Raw genomic sequence first — 15,055 nt, 5'->3', positions numbered from 1 at the left:
ACTGAGTGACTAACACACACACACACACCACCCCCTCCCCACACAATGTTCTAGATTACAAAAAGTAAATATGCATGAAATAGGCCAAACACTCGTATTTGTTTATGCCAGAAAACATAATGGGAGGTCTTCCACTGAAAAGATGCGTTTTGGTTTTCACTCTCCTCGCAATATGAGCTGTCAGTTTATAAACTCATTGGTTCCTGCTCTGGTGGTTTCTAGCCCTTGTTTGCTTGCAACCCTCCCTCCCACCCCCCACCCACTGTGCCCCTTCTGTATTCCCTATTTAGTTGTTTATCATGAGCTCTTGACCTGGAGTAAATTCAAGGTTACGCTTAAAGTAGAGTGACCCTCCTCCCGTCTTCCTTTCCCTATTTTGATAGGTAGCAGTTACCATTCTCCCAAAAGAGAAAACTTGAAGTCATCACCATGCAAGCCCTGAAGGTTCTATTTACTTGACTTCTCTGCTCAGTGCTCTTTCAGGATTCTGTCCCAGAGGAGCTCTAGAGTTTCTCATAGCTGCCTCAGTCTCAGGAAGCCATGAAGCAAAGGGAAGGCTGTGTGGTGGGATTCTGGACTTCTTTTGCCTTTGACTTCAAAGTAGCTCTGTTCTCAAAATAAATTTATTTTTTAATATATTGGGTGATGTATATGAGTTTTTTTGCTTTAAAAACTTAGTACTCTGTAAGTAGTCTTTCTCCTTTTTTCCATTTCCACTGCCAGTGAATAACTTCAGCGAATCACAGTTTCTTTTTGCCTTTTTAACTATAGCAGTGTCTTTTGCTCAGTCTCTTAGTCACGTCCCATTCTTTGCGACCCCATGGACTGTAGCTCGCCAGACTCCCCTGTCCATGGAGTTTTTCAGGCAAGAATAATGGAGCAGGTTGCCATTTCCTACTCCAGGGGATCTTCCCCATCCAGGGATTGAACCCGCATCTCCTGTGTCTCCTGTATTGGCAGGTGGGGTGTTTATGACTGCACCACCTGGGAAGCAGTCTCAGTAGAGCAAAATCACGTAGTGGTTAAGAACATGACTAGGTTGGAATCCAGCTCCATCACTGACTGACCTTGGGCAAGTTAATTTACATCCCTATACTTTGGTTTTTTCATCTATATGGTTGTGATAATCCTGTTGCATTCATGGTGGTGGTAGTAGGATTTTATGAGTTACTAGGTGTAAAGTTCTCTAGAACAGTGTCTAGCCCATAATAAGCATTATAAACGTGTTGTCTGTTATTCCATGGTCTCCGTGATCCCTCTTCAATCAATATATTTTCTTTCTGCTCCCAGAACAATTTTTCAGAAATGTAAAGTAGGTCACTCCCCTGATTTGGGTATTTTGTGGCTCCCTGTGAACTTCAATGTACAGTCTGAACATCTTAGTTGGACATACGATGTCTTTCATGATCTGGTCTCTGTCTGCCTCTGCAGTTTCAACTGGTTCCATTCTAACATTCTAAATTTTAGCCATGCTGAACTTTGCTCCGTAAGCCAGCAGTGTTATGTTTGAACTCTGTTGCCTTTGCCTCTGTTGCTTTTTCTGTGTGGAGTGTCTCCATTTCTTTTCAATGACTCTTCATTGTTGTTCAGCCCCTCAGTCATTTCCAACTCTTTGTGACACCCGGTACTGCAGCACGCCAGGCTTCCCTGTCCTTCAGTATCTCCCACGTTTGCACAAACTCATGTCCATTGAGTCAGTGATGGCATCCAACCATCTCATCCTCTGTCGCCCCCTTCTCCTGCCTTCAGACTTTCCCAGCATCAGGGTCTTAGCCATTGAGTCAGTTCTTCATATTAGGTGGCCAAAGTATTGGAGCTTCAGTTTCAGCATCAGTCCTTCCAATGAATAATCAGGACTGATTTCCTTTAGGACTGACTGGTTGGATCTCCTTGCAGTCCAAGGAACTCTCAAGAGTCTTCTCCAGCACCACATTTCAAAAGCATCAATTTTTCGGTGCTCAGCCTTTCTTATGGTCCAACTCTCACATCCATACATGACTTGGAAAAACCATAGCTTTTACTATACAGACCTTTGTCAGCAAAGTGATGTCTCTGCTTTTTAATATGCTGTCTAGGTTTGTCACAACTTTTCTTCCAAAAAGGAAGGGTCTTTTAATATTCTGGCTGCAGTTACTGTCCACAGTGATTTTGGAGCCCAGGAAAATTCTAATCTTAGTTCTTATATTCCTGCTGCACAGGCTAATCAATTCATTGTGAAATGTAGTTGTTAATGTTTTTAATTGAGGTAGTAACTTACGACTCATCCAGAATACAATTATAATTCTTTCTTATACTATTCCTTAGAATTGCCTTTTAACATAATTTCTGACTGGTATTTATTTTATGACTTCTTTGGTACAGTCAAAACAAAAATACAAAATAACAAAACTGCATTTCACTGTTGGGCTTGCTCATTATGCTTATAAATAACATTTTAATTGGATTTCATTCTGAGTTTAATATAGGATATAATTATTGTTACTTCCAAGAATTTTAATGTCAGATTCATTGTTTTTTACAGATGCTGAAAATGAAATAAAGAGACTGAGTAATTTAAACCAGGTAAACTCATTTTTAAGAGAGAAAGCTTTTGTCTCTGGTTTACCAAGAGAAAGTATTTTGATTACAATTACTTATTTTGCATTTTTTACAAATTCATGTGAACTTATCCTTGGAACTTTCATCTTGTAATTCTATGTTTGCTGATGAGTAATAGAAACTTTTTACATCATAAATTGACATAACTTTAAAAGTTACATAATTGAAAAATGCAAGTATATCTCTAGAAGATTAATTTGACAGATGTTATGTATGTATAGACAGTGGTAGTAGATTTTGATTTCCCCTGAAGAATTCAAGGAGAATTCAAAAAAATTTTTTTTAATGATTGCAAGTTATTTTGTAAATGTATTGACATTTTTTCAAATGTAATAAAAGAAATCCTCTTTAAAAATGTCTATAAAATGGTTGGATTTAGATGTCCCATGTATGGTTATAATTTTTATATATTGCCAAAGAGTAGAAATGCACAGTTGTATCACTTGCCTGCTTTTTTGTAAACTTGAAATTTCTTATTTGAAAATATATTGTTTTAACATTTTTCTAGGATAATAATCTTGCTGAAGACAATCTGAAACTTAAAATGCATGTCCAGGTTTTAGAAAAAGAGAATTCATTATTAAATCAAGAAAAGGTGGGTACAATAAAAATGGGGGCAGAATTAAAATTGTAGATCATAACCGAGGACAAGTTTTTAATCAGAATGGCGTATTCAGTTCTCAGGAGTCCTGAGGATAAAGCTGATCTCATTGATGCTTGTCAAACCAGGATGAAGTACTTGGGCAAGGTTCAGAATATGAGAGGCTTTTCAGAGTTTATGTTTAGAGATAAGCCAGTGAGCACACAGATACAGTAGGCAGAAAAGATAGGTAAAGGCTTTGTATTGGTTTTACATGAGTCTTGACAGCAGCAATATACACAGGTGGTTTAGAGTCTAGAGTGGCATATTATATTGTGTGTATACTACTTGTATGTCCCAGAATGTGTCTGGTGTGGTAGACGGGAGTTTCTTCGTGGTGAGGGGCAAAGGGAGACATTCTCACTGGTAGAAATAAATATACTGGTGGCAAGGATGGGATAAGATTCTGTAATGCAGTGTTGGGAATGGGGAAAGGTAACATTTTAATGCTTGTACCACTTGGGTGGTAAGTCTTTGGTTAAGGTAGCTTCTTAAATACACAACAGTTGTAGGCTGGTATTTATTACTCTTACAGGCCGGTGTCTCAACTTGATTTAAAATGTTAATTTTTAAAATAGTAACACTTATTTTCTGATATGTATTCAGCATAATACATCCTAAAAAACTGCAGACAGTAAAACTTGAGTATCCTTCACACTTCTGTTGACTGGCCTCTTCCTCTGAGCCGTTCTTTTTCTATCAGTTCCTTGTATGTCCCTCCAGACTGTGTCTTTGCATATATGGTTTTTATATGTAAATATGGATGGGCCTTCCAGGTGGCACTGGTGGTAAAGAACCCACCTGCCATTGCAGGAGATTCAAGAGATGTGAATTTGATCCCTGAGTCAGGAAGATCCCCTGGAGAAATGGCACCACACTCCAGTATTCTTGCTTGGAGAGTTCCATGAACAGAACAGCTTGGTGAACTACAGTCCATGCGGTTGCAAACTGTCAGACACAGCTGAATACACACATCGCTTTTTATAGCCCAAAGATTAGCATATTATATACTGTTTATACATACCTTAATATTATATTTTCACTATCTTGCACATTTAGTATAGTATATAGATAGTGTTTCTCAAAGGGACACTGTTGCCATGCAGGTGGGAGAATTAGTTGTGTGCACTGTCCTCTGACGTGTAGCTTCCTTGCCCCCACTTTTCCACCCACTAAATGCCAGGAGTGTCTTCCGGTCATTTTTAATTATTGTATATGTTTCCTCTGTTCTCTTCTTCCATTGCAGTCTACTCATTCAGTTATTTCTTTCTATAACTGGTGGCCTAGGTGTATTTCATAGTTTTCAAATCTCTTACATGTATTTGATAGGGCCTGCAACCTTCTTTTGTTAATTTTGGATTTTATAACTATTCCTGATAGCTGTTTCTCCTTTCTTTTAATGCTACGTAATCCATTGCAAGTTTTGATTGAATTGTGTCTGCTATGGGTCAAGGCTGTATATTGTCACCCTGCTTATTTAACAGACTACATTATGCCAAATGCCGGGCTGGATGAAGCACAAGCTGGAATCAAGGTTGCCGGGAGAAATATCAGTAACCTCAGATATGCAGATGATACCACACTTAGGACAGAAAGCAAAGAGGAACTTAAGAGCCTCTTCATGCAGGTGAAAGAGAAGAGTGAAAAAGTTGCCTTAAAACTCAACATTTAAAAACTAAGATCGTGGCATCCGGTCGCTTCATGGCAAATAGATGGGAAAACAATGGAAACAATGACAGACTTTCTTTTCTTGGAGTCCAAAATCACTGCAGATGGTGACTGCCATCATGAAATGAAGAGACGCTTGCTCCTTTGAAGAAAAAGCTGTGACAAACCTAGACAGCATATTAAAAAGCAGAGATTATTACTTTGCCAACAAAAGTCCATCTAGTCAAAGCTATGGGTTTTCCATTAGTCATGTATGGATGTGAGAGTTGGACCATAAAGAAGGCTGAGCACCAAAGAATTGATGTTCTTGAACTGTGGTGTTGGAGAAGACTGTTGAGAATCCCTTGGACTGCAAGGAGATCAAACCAGTCCATCATAAAGAAAATCAACCCTGAATGTTCACTGGAAGGACCGAAGCTCCAGCTCCAGTACTTTGGCCACCTGATACGAAGAGCTGACTCATTGGAAAAGACCAGGTGCTGTGAAAGATTGAAGGCAGGAGAAGAAGGGGATGACAGGACAAGATGGATGACATCACCTACTCAATGGACATGAGTTGGAGCAAGCTCTGGAAGAGGATGAAAGACAGAGAAGCCTGGAGTGCTGCAGTCCATGGAGTGGCAAAGAGAGACGTCTGAGTGACTGAACAACAACAGTGGGTCTGCTCACTGGCTAAGAATGCCAGAAACACCTGCAAAGTCATGTACATTTTTAAGATGCACATGACAAAAAATTTTATGGTTCTCGTCTTAGAATTTTTTTTTTCTTGGCCACACCATGTGGCCTATATGATCTTAGTTCCCCAACCAGGGATCGAACCCATGCCCTCTTCAGTGGGTGTGCTGAGTCTTAACCACTGGACTGCCAGGGAAGTTCTTTTTGTGGTTCTTCTAATTGAACAGATAACTTTAGAAAGGCATAAGAGAATGCTGTTTCCATCTTTCAGTTGTAGTTCAGGAGAAACATTTTGAATTGGAGAATGAAATTGTAAGGCAAATGTTCTAATATAGTTTTCATTGGTCCAATTCTTATTTACTTTAAAAAGGATTTCGTAGAAGTTTGCTTTTAGAAATCTCTATCAGGGCTTCTCTGGTGGCTTAGTGGTAAAGAATCTGCTTGCCAATGCAAGAGACATGGGTTCGATCCCTGATAAAGGAATATCCCACATGCCTCAGAGCAGCTGAGCCCATGCACCACTGTTAAGCTTGTGTTCTAGAGCCTGGGAGCTGCAGCTGCTGAGCCTACACGCGGCAACTACGGAAGCCCCAGTGCCCAAGGACCCTTCCTGCCCAACAAGAGAAGCCACCACAGTGAGAATCCTACACCCTGAGTGAAGAGTTGCCCCCACTTGGCATAACTAAAGAAGAGCCCGTGCAGCAATGAATACCCATTACAGCCAAAAATAAACAAAATTATGAAAAAAAAAATTTCTCTCAATGAAAGACGTCTTTACAATGATAGAGAGTTTGTCACAAACATCATATTCAGTGGTTGAAATAACGTTGAAGCATAGGTAACTGTCCCATGTCGGGGATTTTTGAGGAGAAGCATTAAATACAAATAGGACAGAACATAAAATATACTTAAAAAAATCATACACAGGTTTATCTTTAGGAGTGTTAGGCTTGAGAGAGGGGAACCTAGTCTGTGTTTTGGTGAGATGGTAAAGGAAGGAAAAGAGGGTTCTTTCTTGGGTCAAGAAAAGGTTTTATGTTCTGACAGAAACCAAGAATAAGGAAACTACTTTTATGAGGGAAAAGAAACCTTTTATTTTCTACTTAGAGAGGACAAACTTTAGTGATTGAGTTTTGATATTTCCCGTTTTTGTCTGTGACCGTTGGTGTGCGATATTAGGGAATGGAATTGAAGAGAGCTGGAAGGCTTGGGACATTTTGAAAAGTGTGTGTGTTGTGGGAGGAAAGGAGGAGACAGAAGGGAAGTAGCCATGGAGTGGGATTGGCAATCTTTTCAAAAAGGAAGATTTTTATGTAAAGGAGTTGGAGCTAGAGGACAAACTTACAGTTATTGTATCTTGTCTGGGATTATAGAAATGGTTTGGTTGAAGCTGCAAATAAAATGTAAATGAATGAAGGCTGTGGCTTGCTGAATTTCATGTATTACTACTGAGATACTATTCAGTAATGTTTCTAACAGAGAACATCTAAAAATAGATTCCCAAGCTTATACATGTATATTTTTCATCTTTTGGTGTGTCTTCTTCCAGTTGACAGTGTGTGGTGTTTTTTCTTCTTTTATCATTTAAGGAAGAACTTCACATGTCACTTTCAAAACTGAACAATGAGTATGAAGTAGTTAAAAGTACAGCTGCAAGGGACGTGGATTTGGATTCAGAATTATGTGATTTAAGACGAAATTTGGAGGCAAAGGAACAAGAACTCAATCAGAGCATTACTGAAAAGGAAATACTAATAGCTGAGTTAGAAGAATTGGATAAACAAAACCAAGAGGCTACAAAGGTAACTATATTAAATATATTTTATATTAAAGTCAGTGAAATATATTAACTTCTACTCAGTAGACTGAACACTGGCTTAATAAGCAATACTGACGTGGTTTAATTTCTGTGATTTAATCAGTATTTTAGTGATGCTCTAGTTATAGAGGTTGTCAGACCTTCATTGTAACATTTAGATAGTGAATATCTGACTTTGTATGCCGTGTAGTCTCACTTGCAGCTACTCAACTCTGCTGTCCTCTTATGTAAATGAATGAGCCTGGCTTTGTTCCATTAAAACTTTATCTACAAAAACAGGCAGGTGTGATTTGGCCTGTGGGCTATAGTTTGTTGTCTCCCTGCTTCCGTGTTTGAGTTGAAAATCACCAACGTTTATCATCTATCTTCTTTGCTTTTAAGTTCTAACCTCTGCAAAAATAGATTTGTTGTAAGATAATTAGTAAATGACTTTGTTAAGAATTTTTTTAAAGTTGCTTTAAGAAGGATTAGAAATGTCTAAGGATTATTCTCCTATTATGTATGACATTTTAAAAAGTTTTATTTAGGTCTTAAAATGAGAGAATATTTAAAGTTACTCTGCAAATTACTTTCTCTTTCAGCACATGATTTTGATCAAAGATCAACTATCAAAACAACAAAATGAGGGAGATAATATCATCAGTAAACTGAAAAAAGATCTAAATGATGAAAAAACGAGAGTTCATCAGCTTGAAGATGATAAAATGAACATTACTAGAGAGTTAGATGTGCAAAAAGAAAAGTTAATTCAAAGTGAACTGGTACTAAATGATTTACATTTAAGCAAGCAGAAGCTTGAGGATAAAGTAGATGATTTAGTAGACCAGCTAAATAAATCATACACACAAAATTTAAGTATCCAGAAGGAGAACTTTGAACTTCAGGAACATATTAAACAAAAGGAGGAGGAGCTTTCTAGAGTCAGGGATGAGTTAATGCAGTCTCTTAATCAACACTCTGACAGTAATTTTAAGGATAACTTACTTAAAGAAAGGGAAGCTGAAGTCAGAAACTTAAAGCAAAATCTTTCAGAAATAGAACGCCTCAATGAAAATTTAAAGGAAGTTGCTTTTGATCTCAAAGTGGAAAATGAAAAGTTGAATTTAGCATGTGAAGATGTTAGACATCAGTTGGAAGAGTCTCTTGCAGGTAACAGTCTGATTGCTGTGGAAAAAAATGCCATTGTGGAGGCTCTAAAGCTGGAGAAAGAACAATTAGAAGCAGAATTGTGTCAGGCTGAAAAGAGGTTGTTGGAAGAAGCAAGCAAGTATGAGCAAACCATTGAAGAACTATCCCATGCACGTCATTCGAGCACCTCTGCATTACAGTTAGACCATGAACGTTTAATTAAACTCAATCAAGAGAAGGACTTTGAAATAGCAGAACTTAAAAAGAATATTGAGCAGATGGCAACTGATCATAAGGAAACTAAGAAAATTTTATCATCTAGTTTAGAAGAGCAGAAGCAATTGACCCAACTTGTAAATGAGAAAGAAATTTTTATTGAAAAGCTTAAAGAAAGAAGTTCAGAGCTTCAGGAGGAATTAAATAAATATACTCAAGCCCTAAGAAAAAATGAAATTTTAAGGCAAACCATAGAGGAAAAAGACAGAAGTCTTGGCTCCATGAAAGAAGAAAACAGTCATCTGAAAGAAGAGCTGGAACGACTGAGGGAACAGCAGAGCCGAGCTGCACCTGTGGCTGAACCGAAAACCCTTGATAGTATTACAGAGCTAGAATCTGAGATAAATCAGCTGAATATAATAAAGGATAATCTTGAAGAGGAAATAAAGCATCATCAAAAGATAATTGAAGATCAAAACCAGAGTAAAATACAACTGCTTCAATCTTTACAGGAGCAGAAGAAAGAAATGGATGAGTTTAGATACCAGCATGAGCAAATGAACACCACACACACCCAGCTCTTTTTAGAGAAAGATGAGCAAATTAAGAATTTGCAAAAGACAATTGAACAAATCAAAACCCAGTTGCATGAAGAAAGACCGGACGTTCAAACAGAGAATTCTGATATTTTTCAAGAAACAAAAGTTCAAGGCCTTAATATAGAAAATGGAAGTGAGAAGCACGATTTATCTAAAGCTGAAACTGAAAGATTAGTGAAAGGAATAAAAGAACGAGAGTTGGAGATTAAACTTCTAAATGAAAAGAATATATCTCTAACTAAACAGATTGATCAGCTGTCCAAAGATGAGGTTGGTAAACTAACTCAGATTATCCAGCAGAAAGATTTGGAGATACAAGCTCTTCATGCTCGGATTTCTTCCACTTCCTACCCCCAGGATGTCGTTTACCTTCAACAGCAGCTGCAGGCCTATGCTATGGAGCGAGAGCAGGTGCTGGCTGTTTTGAGTGAGAAGACTAGGGAGAATAGCCATCTCAAAACAGAATACCACAAGATGATGGATATAGTGGCTGCCAAGGAGGCAGCCCTCAATAAGCTGCAAGATGAAAATAAAAAACTGTTTACAAGATTTGAAAGTAGTGGCCAAGATATGTTTAAAGAAACCATTCAGAATTTATCCCGTATCATTCGAGAAAAAGACATTGAAATCGATGCATTAAGTCAAAAATGTCAGACCTTATTGACAGTTTTACAAGCATCCAACAGTGGAAATGAGGTTGGAGGTGTTAATAGTAATCAGTTTGAGGAGCTCCTACAGGAACGAGATAAGCTAAAACAACAGGTCAAGAAAATGGAAGAGTGGAAACAGCAGGTAATGACCACGGTACAGAATATGCAGCACGAGTCTGCCCAGCTCCAGGAGGAGCTTCATCAGCTTCAGGCGCAAGTTTTGGTGGACAGCAATAACAGCTCTAAGTTACAAGTGGACTACACTGGCCTGATCCAAAGCTATGAGCAGAATGAAACCAAGCTCAAAAATTTTGGTCAGGAATTAGCACAAGTTCAGCATAGCATAGGGCAGCTTTGCAATACCAAAGATCTTCTTTTAGGAAAACTTGATATTATTTCACCGCAGCTCTCCCCTGAATCATCGACTGCTTCTCAGACAGCAGAGTCTCTGAGAACAGTTAAGTTTGATGTGTCGAATGAGTCTTCTAAACAAGAAATAGAAGAGCTAAGAAGATCCCTGCAGGAAAAAGATGCGACAATTAGAACTCTCCAGGAAAATAATCACAGATTGTCTGATTCGATTGCTGCTTCCTCAGAGCTAGAGAGAAAAGAGCATGAACAGACTGATTCAGAAATTAAGCTGCTGAAGGAGAAACAGGAGAGCTTACAAAAGTCACTGAAGGAAAAAGACCTCTTGATCAAAGCCAAAAGTGATCAGTTACTTTCTTTGAATGAAAATTTCACCAACAAAGTGAATGAAAATGAGCTTTTGAGGCAAGCAGTAACGAACCTGAAGGAGAGAACACTAATTTTAGAAATGGACATTTGTAAACTAAAGGGGGAAAATGAAAAAATAGTAGAAACATCCAGGGGAAAGGAAACAGAGTATCAAGCATTACAGGAGACTAATATGAAGTTTTCTATGATGCTGAGAGAAAAAGAATTTGAGTGCCATTCATTGAAGGAGAAGGCTGTAGCTTTTGAGCAACTACTGAAAGAAAAAGAGCAGGTATGTTCTGGATGGTGTTGTGGAAGGAAGTTTGGGGGTGGAGGAGAAATTTTAGTGTGCTGCTTTATTGATGTTATCTTTAGAGGGGAAGGTGAATTTGTTCATTTAGAAATATGTACTTCAAAGCATTGTGCTTCATTTTAAATAAATTTTCCCCAGAGGCATCTGAGGAAAAGTTTTTCCCCAGATTACTAGATAGTTCCAATGATTTGTAGTGCTAGATTAATTTCTTTATGGTCTAAGTAGAAAAAAAGAGTTTAGAAGCAGTTTTTCATTAGAAAATAGAAATATGTTAAAAGAGAGAACTTGGACGTTACTGCAGTTTAATCACATTTTAGGCATATTTCACTAACTACTGGCTTTAGAGCTTCTTGTATATTAAAGGAAGTTCTGTGAAATACATCGACATCTTTGACAGTGATCTGAAGTAAGAAATGCATTTTACACTGTGACACAGTAAGCATGTGTGTGTGGAACACTGAAGCAGAAGTTTCAGGAATCAGAAATTACCCTCATTACATGTGATGCTCTGTTAAAAACAAGTTCTGTATGACCCATTAAACTGACTTTTATGAATTATTCACAGCCTGGTATTTGAAAAGCATTAGCCATGAATAGTACTTTTCACGTAGTGAACTCAGTAATTATTCTAATCCTAGCTGTACCACTGATGTGACTTCAGGTGTGTTTTGACTTCACTGGTTTGTTTATTCAACCATATAATGAAAGACTGTATATCGGTTAAGGTGTCAGTAGTTTTTGATACATTTAAATTTTTACATGGCAGTTGATGTTAGATTTTGATAAGAATGTGTTGAAGACCTAGTAGATCTTACTATGATCAAATCTGTGGGCTCTTTTGGTGTAAGGCCTTTTTACTCTGATTTCTATGCTTAGTAGTAGAAATTTGGAAAAGAAATGAGGCAGAACAACGGAATATTCAAAAAGTGCTTCTTAAGTGTTTACGTGCTACCAAGCACAACAAAATGATTTAACATCTTTTGCCAATTAAATTCTCTTTTAAGAATCTCAGATTAAAGCTTGGGAATGCTTGATGTAGTTTTCACTTAATAAGAAAAGTCTTAACGTCATCTTCCCCTTCTTTGTTATCTAATTAAGTGAGTACACTGATGTGTTGAGGTGTGTTCCTCCTTTCAGGAGTAGCTTCTTAGCTTTTATGGTACTGGTCTGTAATCCATATTAAAAAGACTGTCAGAGGGTAGAAGCTTTCTATTGCTCGCGAGCCAAATTTGTGTGTAACGATTAAGAGCTTGTAAGAGTACAATAGGGGAATGGAGGTCAGTAGGTATTCATTTTTCATGTGTTTTTCCTATTGTATGATAGTTTTAGCATCTCATACAATCTATTTCACTGACTTTATAGATCCAAAGTATGCACATTTAATTAAGGTTCACGTAGCTTTCAGGAAGCTTTCCTAAGTCAGTTAAGTTGTACTTAAGTATGTATTGTATTGAAGTTAATTATCATAAACTAATTTTTTATAATACCCTATATAATTGAAGAGTACCTTTATTATATTTTTAATGTAATAAATAGCATTTTTCTTCAGGGAGAAAGTTGTGTTCTCAACAGGAGATCTTCAGCTCTTTAATTTTCAAGCATTTTTACTTTCTCTAGTATGAAAAAAATTTAACTGAAAAACTATTTGGAAAATACTGGCTCCCTTTTCCATGAGGGGGTGTTGAGATAAAAGGAACAGATGGTTTTATGTTTTGGTTTTGACGATTTTCCTTGAAGGACGTGTAATTTATTCTTAAAGAAATGGAAAGTTTACATGAAAATGTAAAAATAATACCAATCTATTAATAGATTCAGACAATATGCATATTTCATACAGAGAAGAATTGGCTGTAAACAGGCTGACACTTTTTTGTGCTTTTTAGAATTCCAGCTATCATCTTAAATTCATGGCCCTGCTTTTGCAATCAAAGTCTTTAATATATTGTGCTTGTAAGGAATGTATTCAGGAATAAATTTTCACAGCAGTCTAGCAAGATATCATTCCTGAGTTGCTTTCATTAAAGTGTTGCCAAAATGTTCTTTTAAAATAGACTGCATGTGAAATGACTTCCCTTTTTTCTCCTCTGCCAGCAGCTTGGCACTGTTACTTCCCTAACAACAGTTGTGTGTGCTTGACAAATGCTGGCACATACGTGTGCCTGTATGCACCCGTGCGTGTGCGCACACACACACACACTTTTGGGCAATTTGGGGGTTTGTGTACACTTTGTTGTGTAGGATAAATTTGAGGAGATTGTGTCCTTTGAGTCCTTTTTTAAAGCATTTAAAATGAAACTTTTTCTTAAAGAATAGTTTTAGATTATTAAAAAGTTGGGGAGATAGTAGAGCCTTCCCATATACCTCACACTCAGGTTCCCCTATTTTTAACATCTTATGTTATTGTGGTACCTTGACTACAAATAATGAACCTATTTAGATAAATTAATACTTTATTTGAAGTTTCTCAGTTTTTTAGCAGATATCCTTTTCTTATTCCAGGGTCCCATCCAGAGAATACATTGTATTGAGTTATCATGTATTCTTAGGCTCCTTTGGACTGTAATTGTTTCTCAAACTTTGCTTGTTTTTGATGACTTTGACATAGTTAACTGAATTTTTAAATTATTTAATGAAGAAATGTCTTTTTAAAATGTATTTTTCTTGAAAGCTAAAATTCTTTCTTTCCAAAAGGGCAAGACTGGGGAGTTAAATCAGCTTTTAAATGCAGTTAAGTCAATGCAGGAAAAGACAGTTATGTTTCAACAAGAGAGAGACCAAGTCATGTTGGCCCTGAAACAGAAACAAATGGAAAACACTGCTGTACAGAATGAGGTATACTTTCACTTTAAAGAAGCAAAATCTTAAAAACTGCTAAGTAAGAAAACTGTGAAGATTATCAAGTAAACTGAGTTTTTCTGTTGGCTGATTTTTATCTTAGTCTTACTCTGATGTGCTTTAGTGGGATTTTGATCTCCCAAAGTGCATTGTTTCAGTTTGCAAGCAAAAACCATGATCTAATCATTATGGTGTATACCTAAAATTAATTATACCTCAAGAAAAGAACAAGATGGCGTATCTTGGATATAAAAAAAAAATTTTCCTACCTGTAAAGTATTAAAAAAAAAAGATTTACTGAAAAAAGTGGCCCATCACAAAAAGCTTAGTACTTGGTAGTTTTATTTTTTAGTATAGCCAACATAGGGAATGAGATCTTACAAAGTAAACCTTCCATATTCAAGATGATTTCTGGAGAATTTTTTTCCTACCACAAATGTATCTTGCAATATGAAAAATTAGCATACAATTAATACACTTCATAATGGAGAAAAGATTTAATAACAAAATGGCATGTAGGAGGGAAAGGGGAGAGATTTTAATGGAGGAAAAATAAATGAAATGTCCTCTACCTAGGTTCAACATTTACGTGACAAAGAATTACGCTTAAACCAGGAGCTAGAGAGGTTGCGTAACCATCTTTTAGAATCAGAAGATTCTTATACCCGTGAAGCTTTGGCTGCAGAAGACAGAGAGGCGAAACTAAGAAAGAAAGTCGCAATATTAGAGGAAAAGCTAGTTTCATCCTCCAATGCAATGGAAAATGCAAGGTAACTTTTTCATGTTTTCTTTTTTTTTAGTGTTAACATTAACTGAACACGTCCTGAGTGTCAGACTCAATAAGAGTTTTTCATATGTTACCTCATTTTATTCTCACAGAATTTATTAGCTCCACTTTACTGACTAAGAAAGTAAGGGTAAAGAGATTTAGTAACCTTCCCAATATCAAGGACACAAGTACATGTGTATTCTCACACTTGGGTTTGTAACCCTTATCCAGATTTGGCATTCAACTAAAGCTTCTCTGAATCTTAATTGTTATCCTAGATAGTCCTTCTCATCATTTTAGGAGGCTAGGCTTAAATTCTGACCAATTAATTAGCTTTCCCAAGTTTTCCAGTAACTAGTTTGTGTGATTTAATACCATGCCCCATCCCAGGCCAGGCACTACAGCTTGCAGGATCTCAGTTCCTGGGA

At 37.1% G+C, this 15,055-nt stretch overlaps 1 protein-coding gene across 3 annotated transcripts in view; it reads left to right on the top strand.

Annotated features, from left to right (window-relative positions):
- Window positions 1-15,055, top strand: part of TRIP11 (thyroid hormone receptor interactor 11) — a 70,647-nt gene that overhangs the window by 22,374 nt on the left and 33,218 nt on the right. For all 3 annotated transcript variants that reach the window (XM_010836191.1, XM_010836190.1, XM_010836192.1), the window contains 6 exons: window positions 2,522-2,562; window positions 3,107-3,193; window positions 7,171-7,383; window positions 7,982-11,002; window positions 13,715-13,855; window positions 14,435-14,628. In XM_010836191.1, the coding sequence (XP_010834493.1) occupies window positions 2,522-2,562; window positions 3,107-3,193; window positions 7,171-7,383; window positions 7,982-11,002; window positions 13,715-13,855; window positions 14,435-14,628 (3,697 nt within the window). The remainder of the gene's footprint in view (window positions 1-2,521; window positions 2,563-3,106; window positions 3,194-7,170; window positions 7,384-7,981; window positions 11,003-13,714; window positions 13,856-14,434; window positions 14,629-15,055) is intronic.

The sequence above is a fragment of the Bison bison genome, unplaced genomic scaffold (genome assembly GCF_000754665.1).
Source record: "Bison bison bison isolate TAMUID 2011002044 unplaced genomic scaffold, Bison_UMD1.0 scf7180017864061, whole genome shotgun sequence".
Taxonomy (NCBI): Eukaryota; Metazoa; Chordata; class Mammalia; order Artiodactyla; family Bovidae; genus Bison; species Bison bison.
This window is presented reverse-complemented; position numbering and strand designations above follow the sequence as displayed.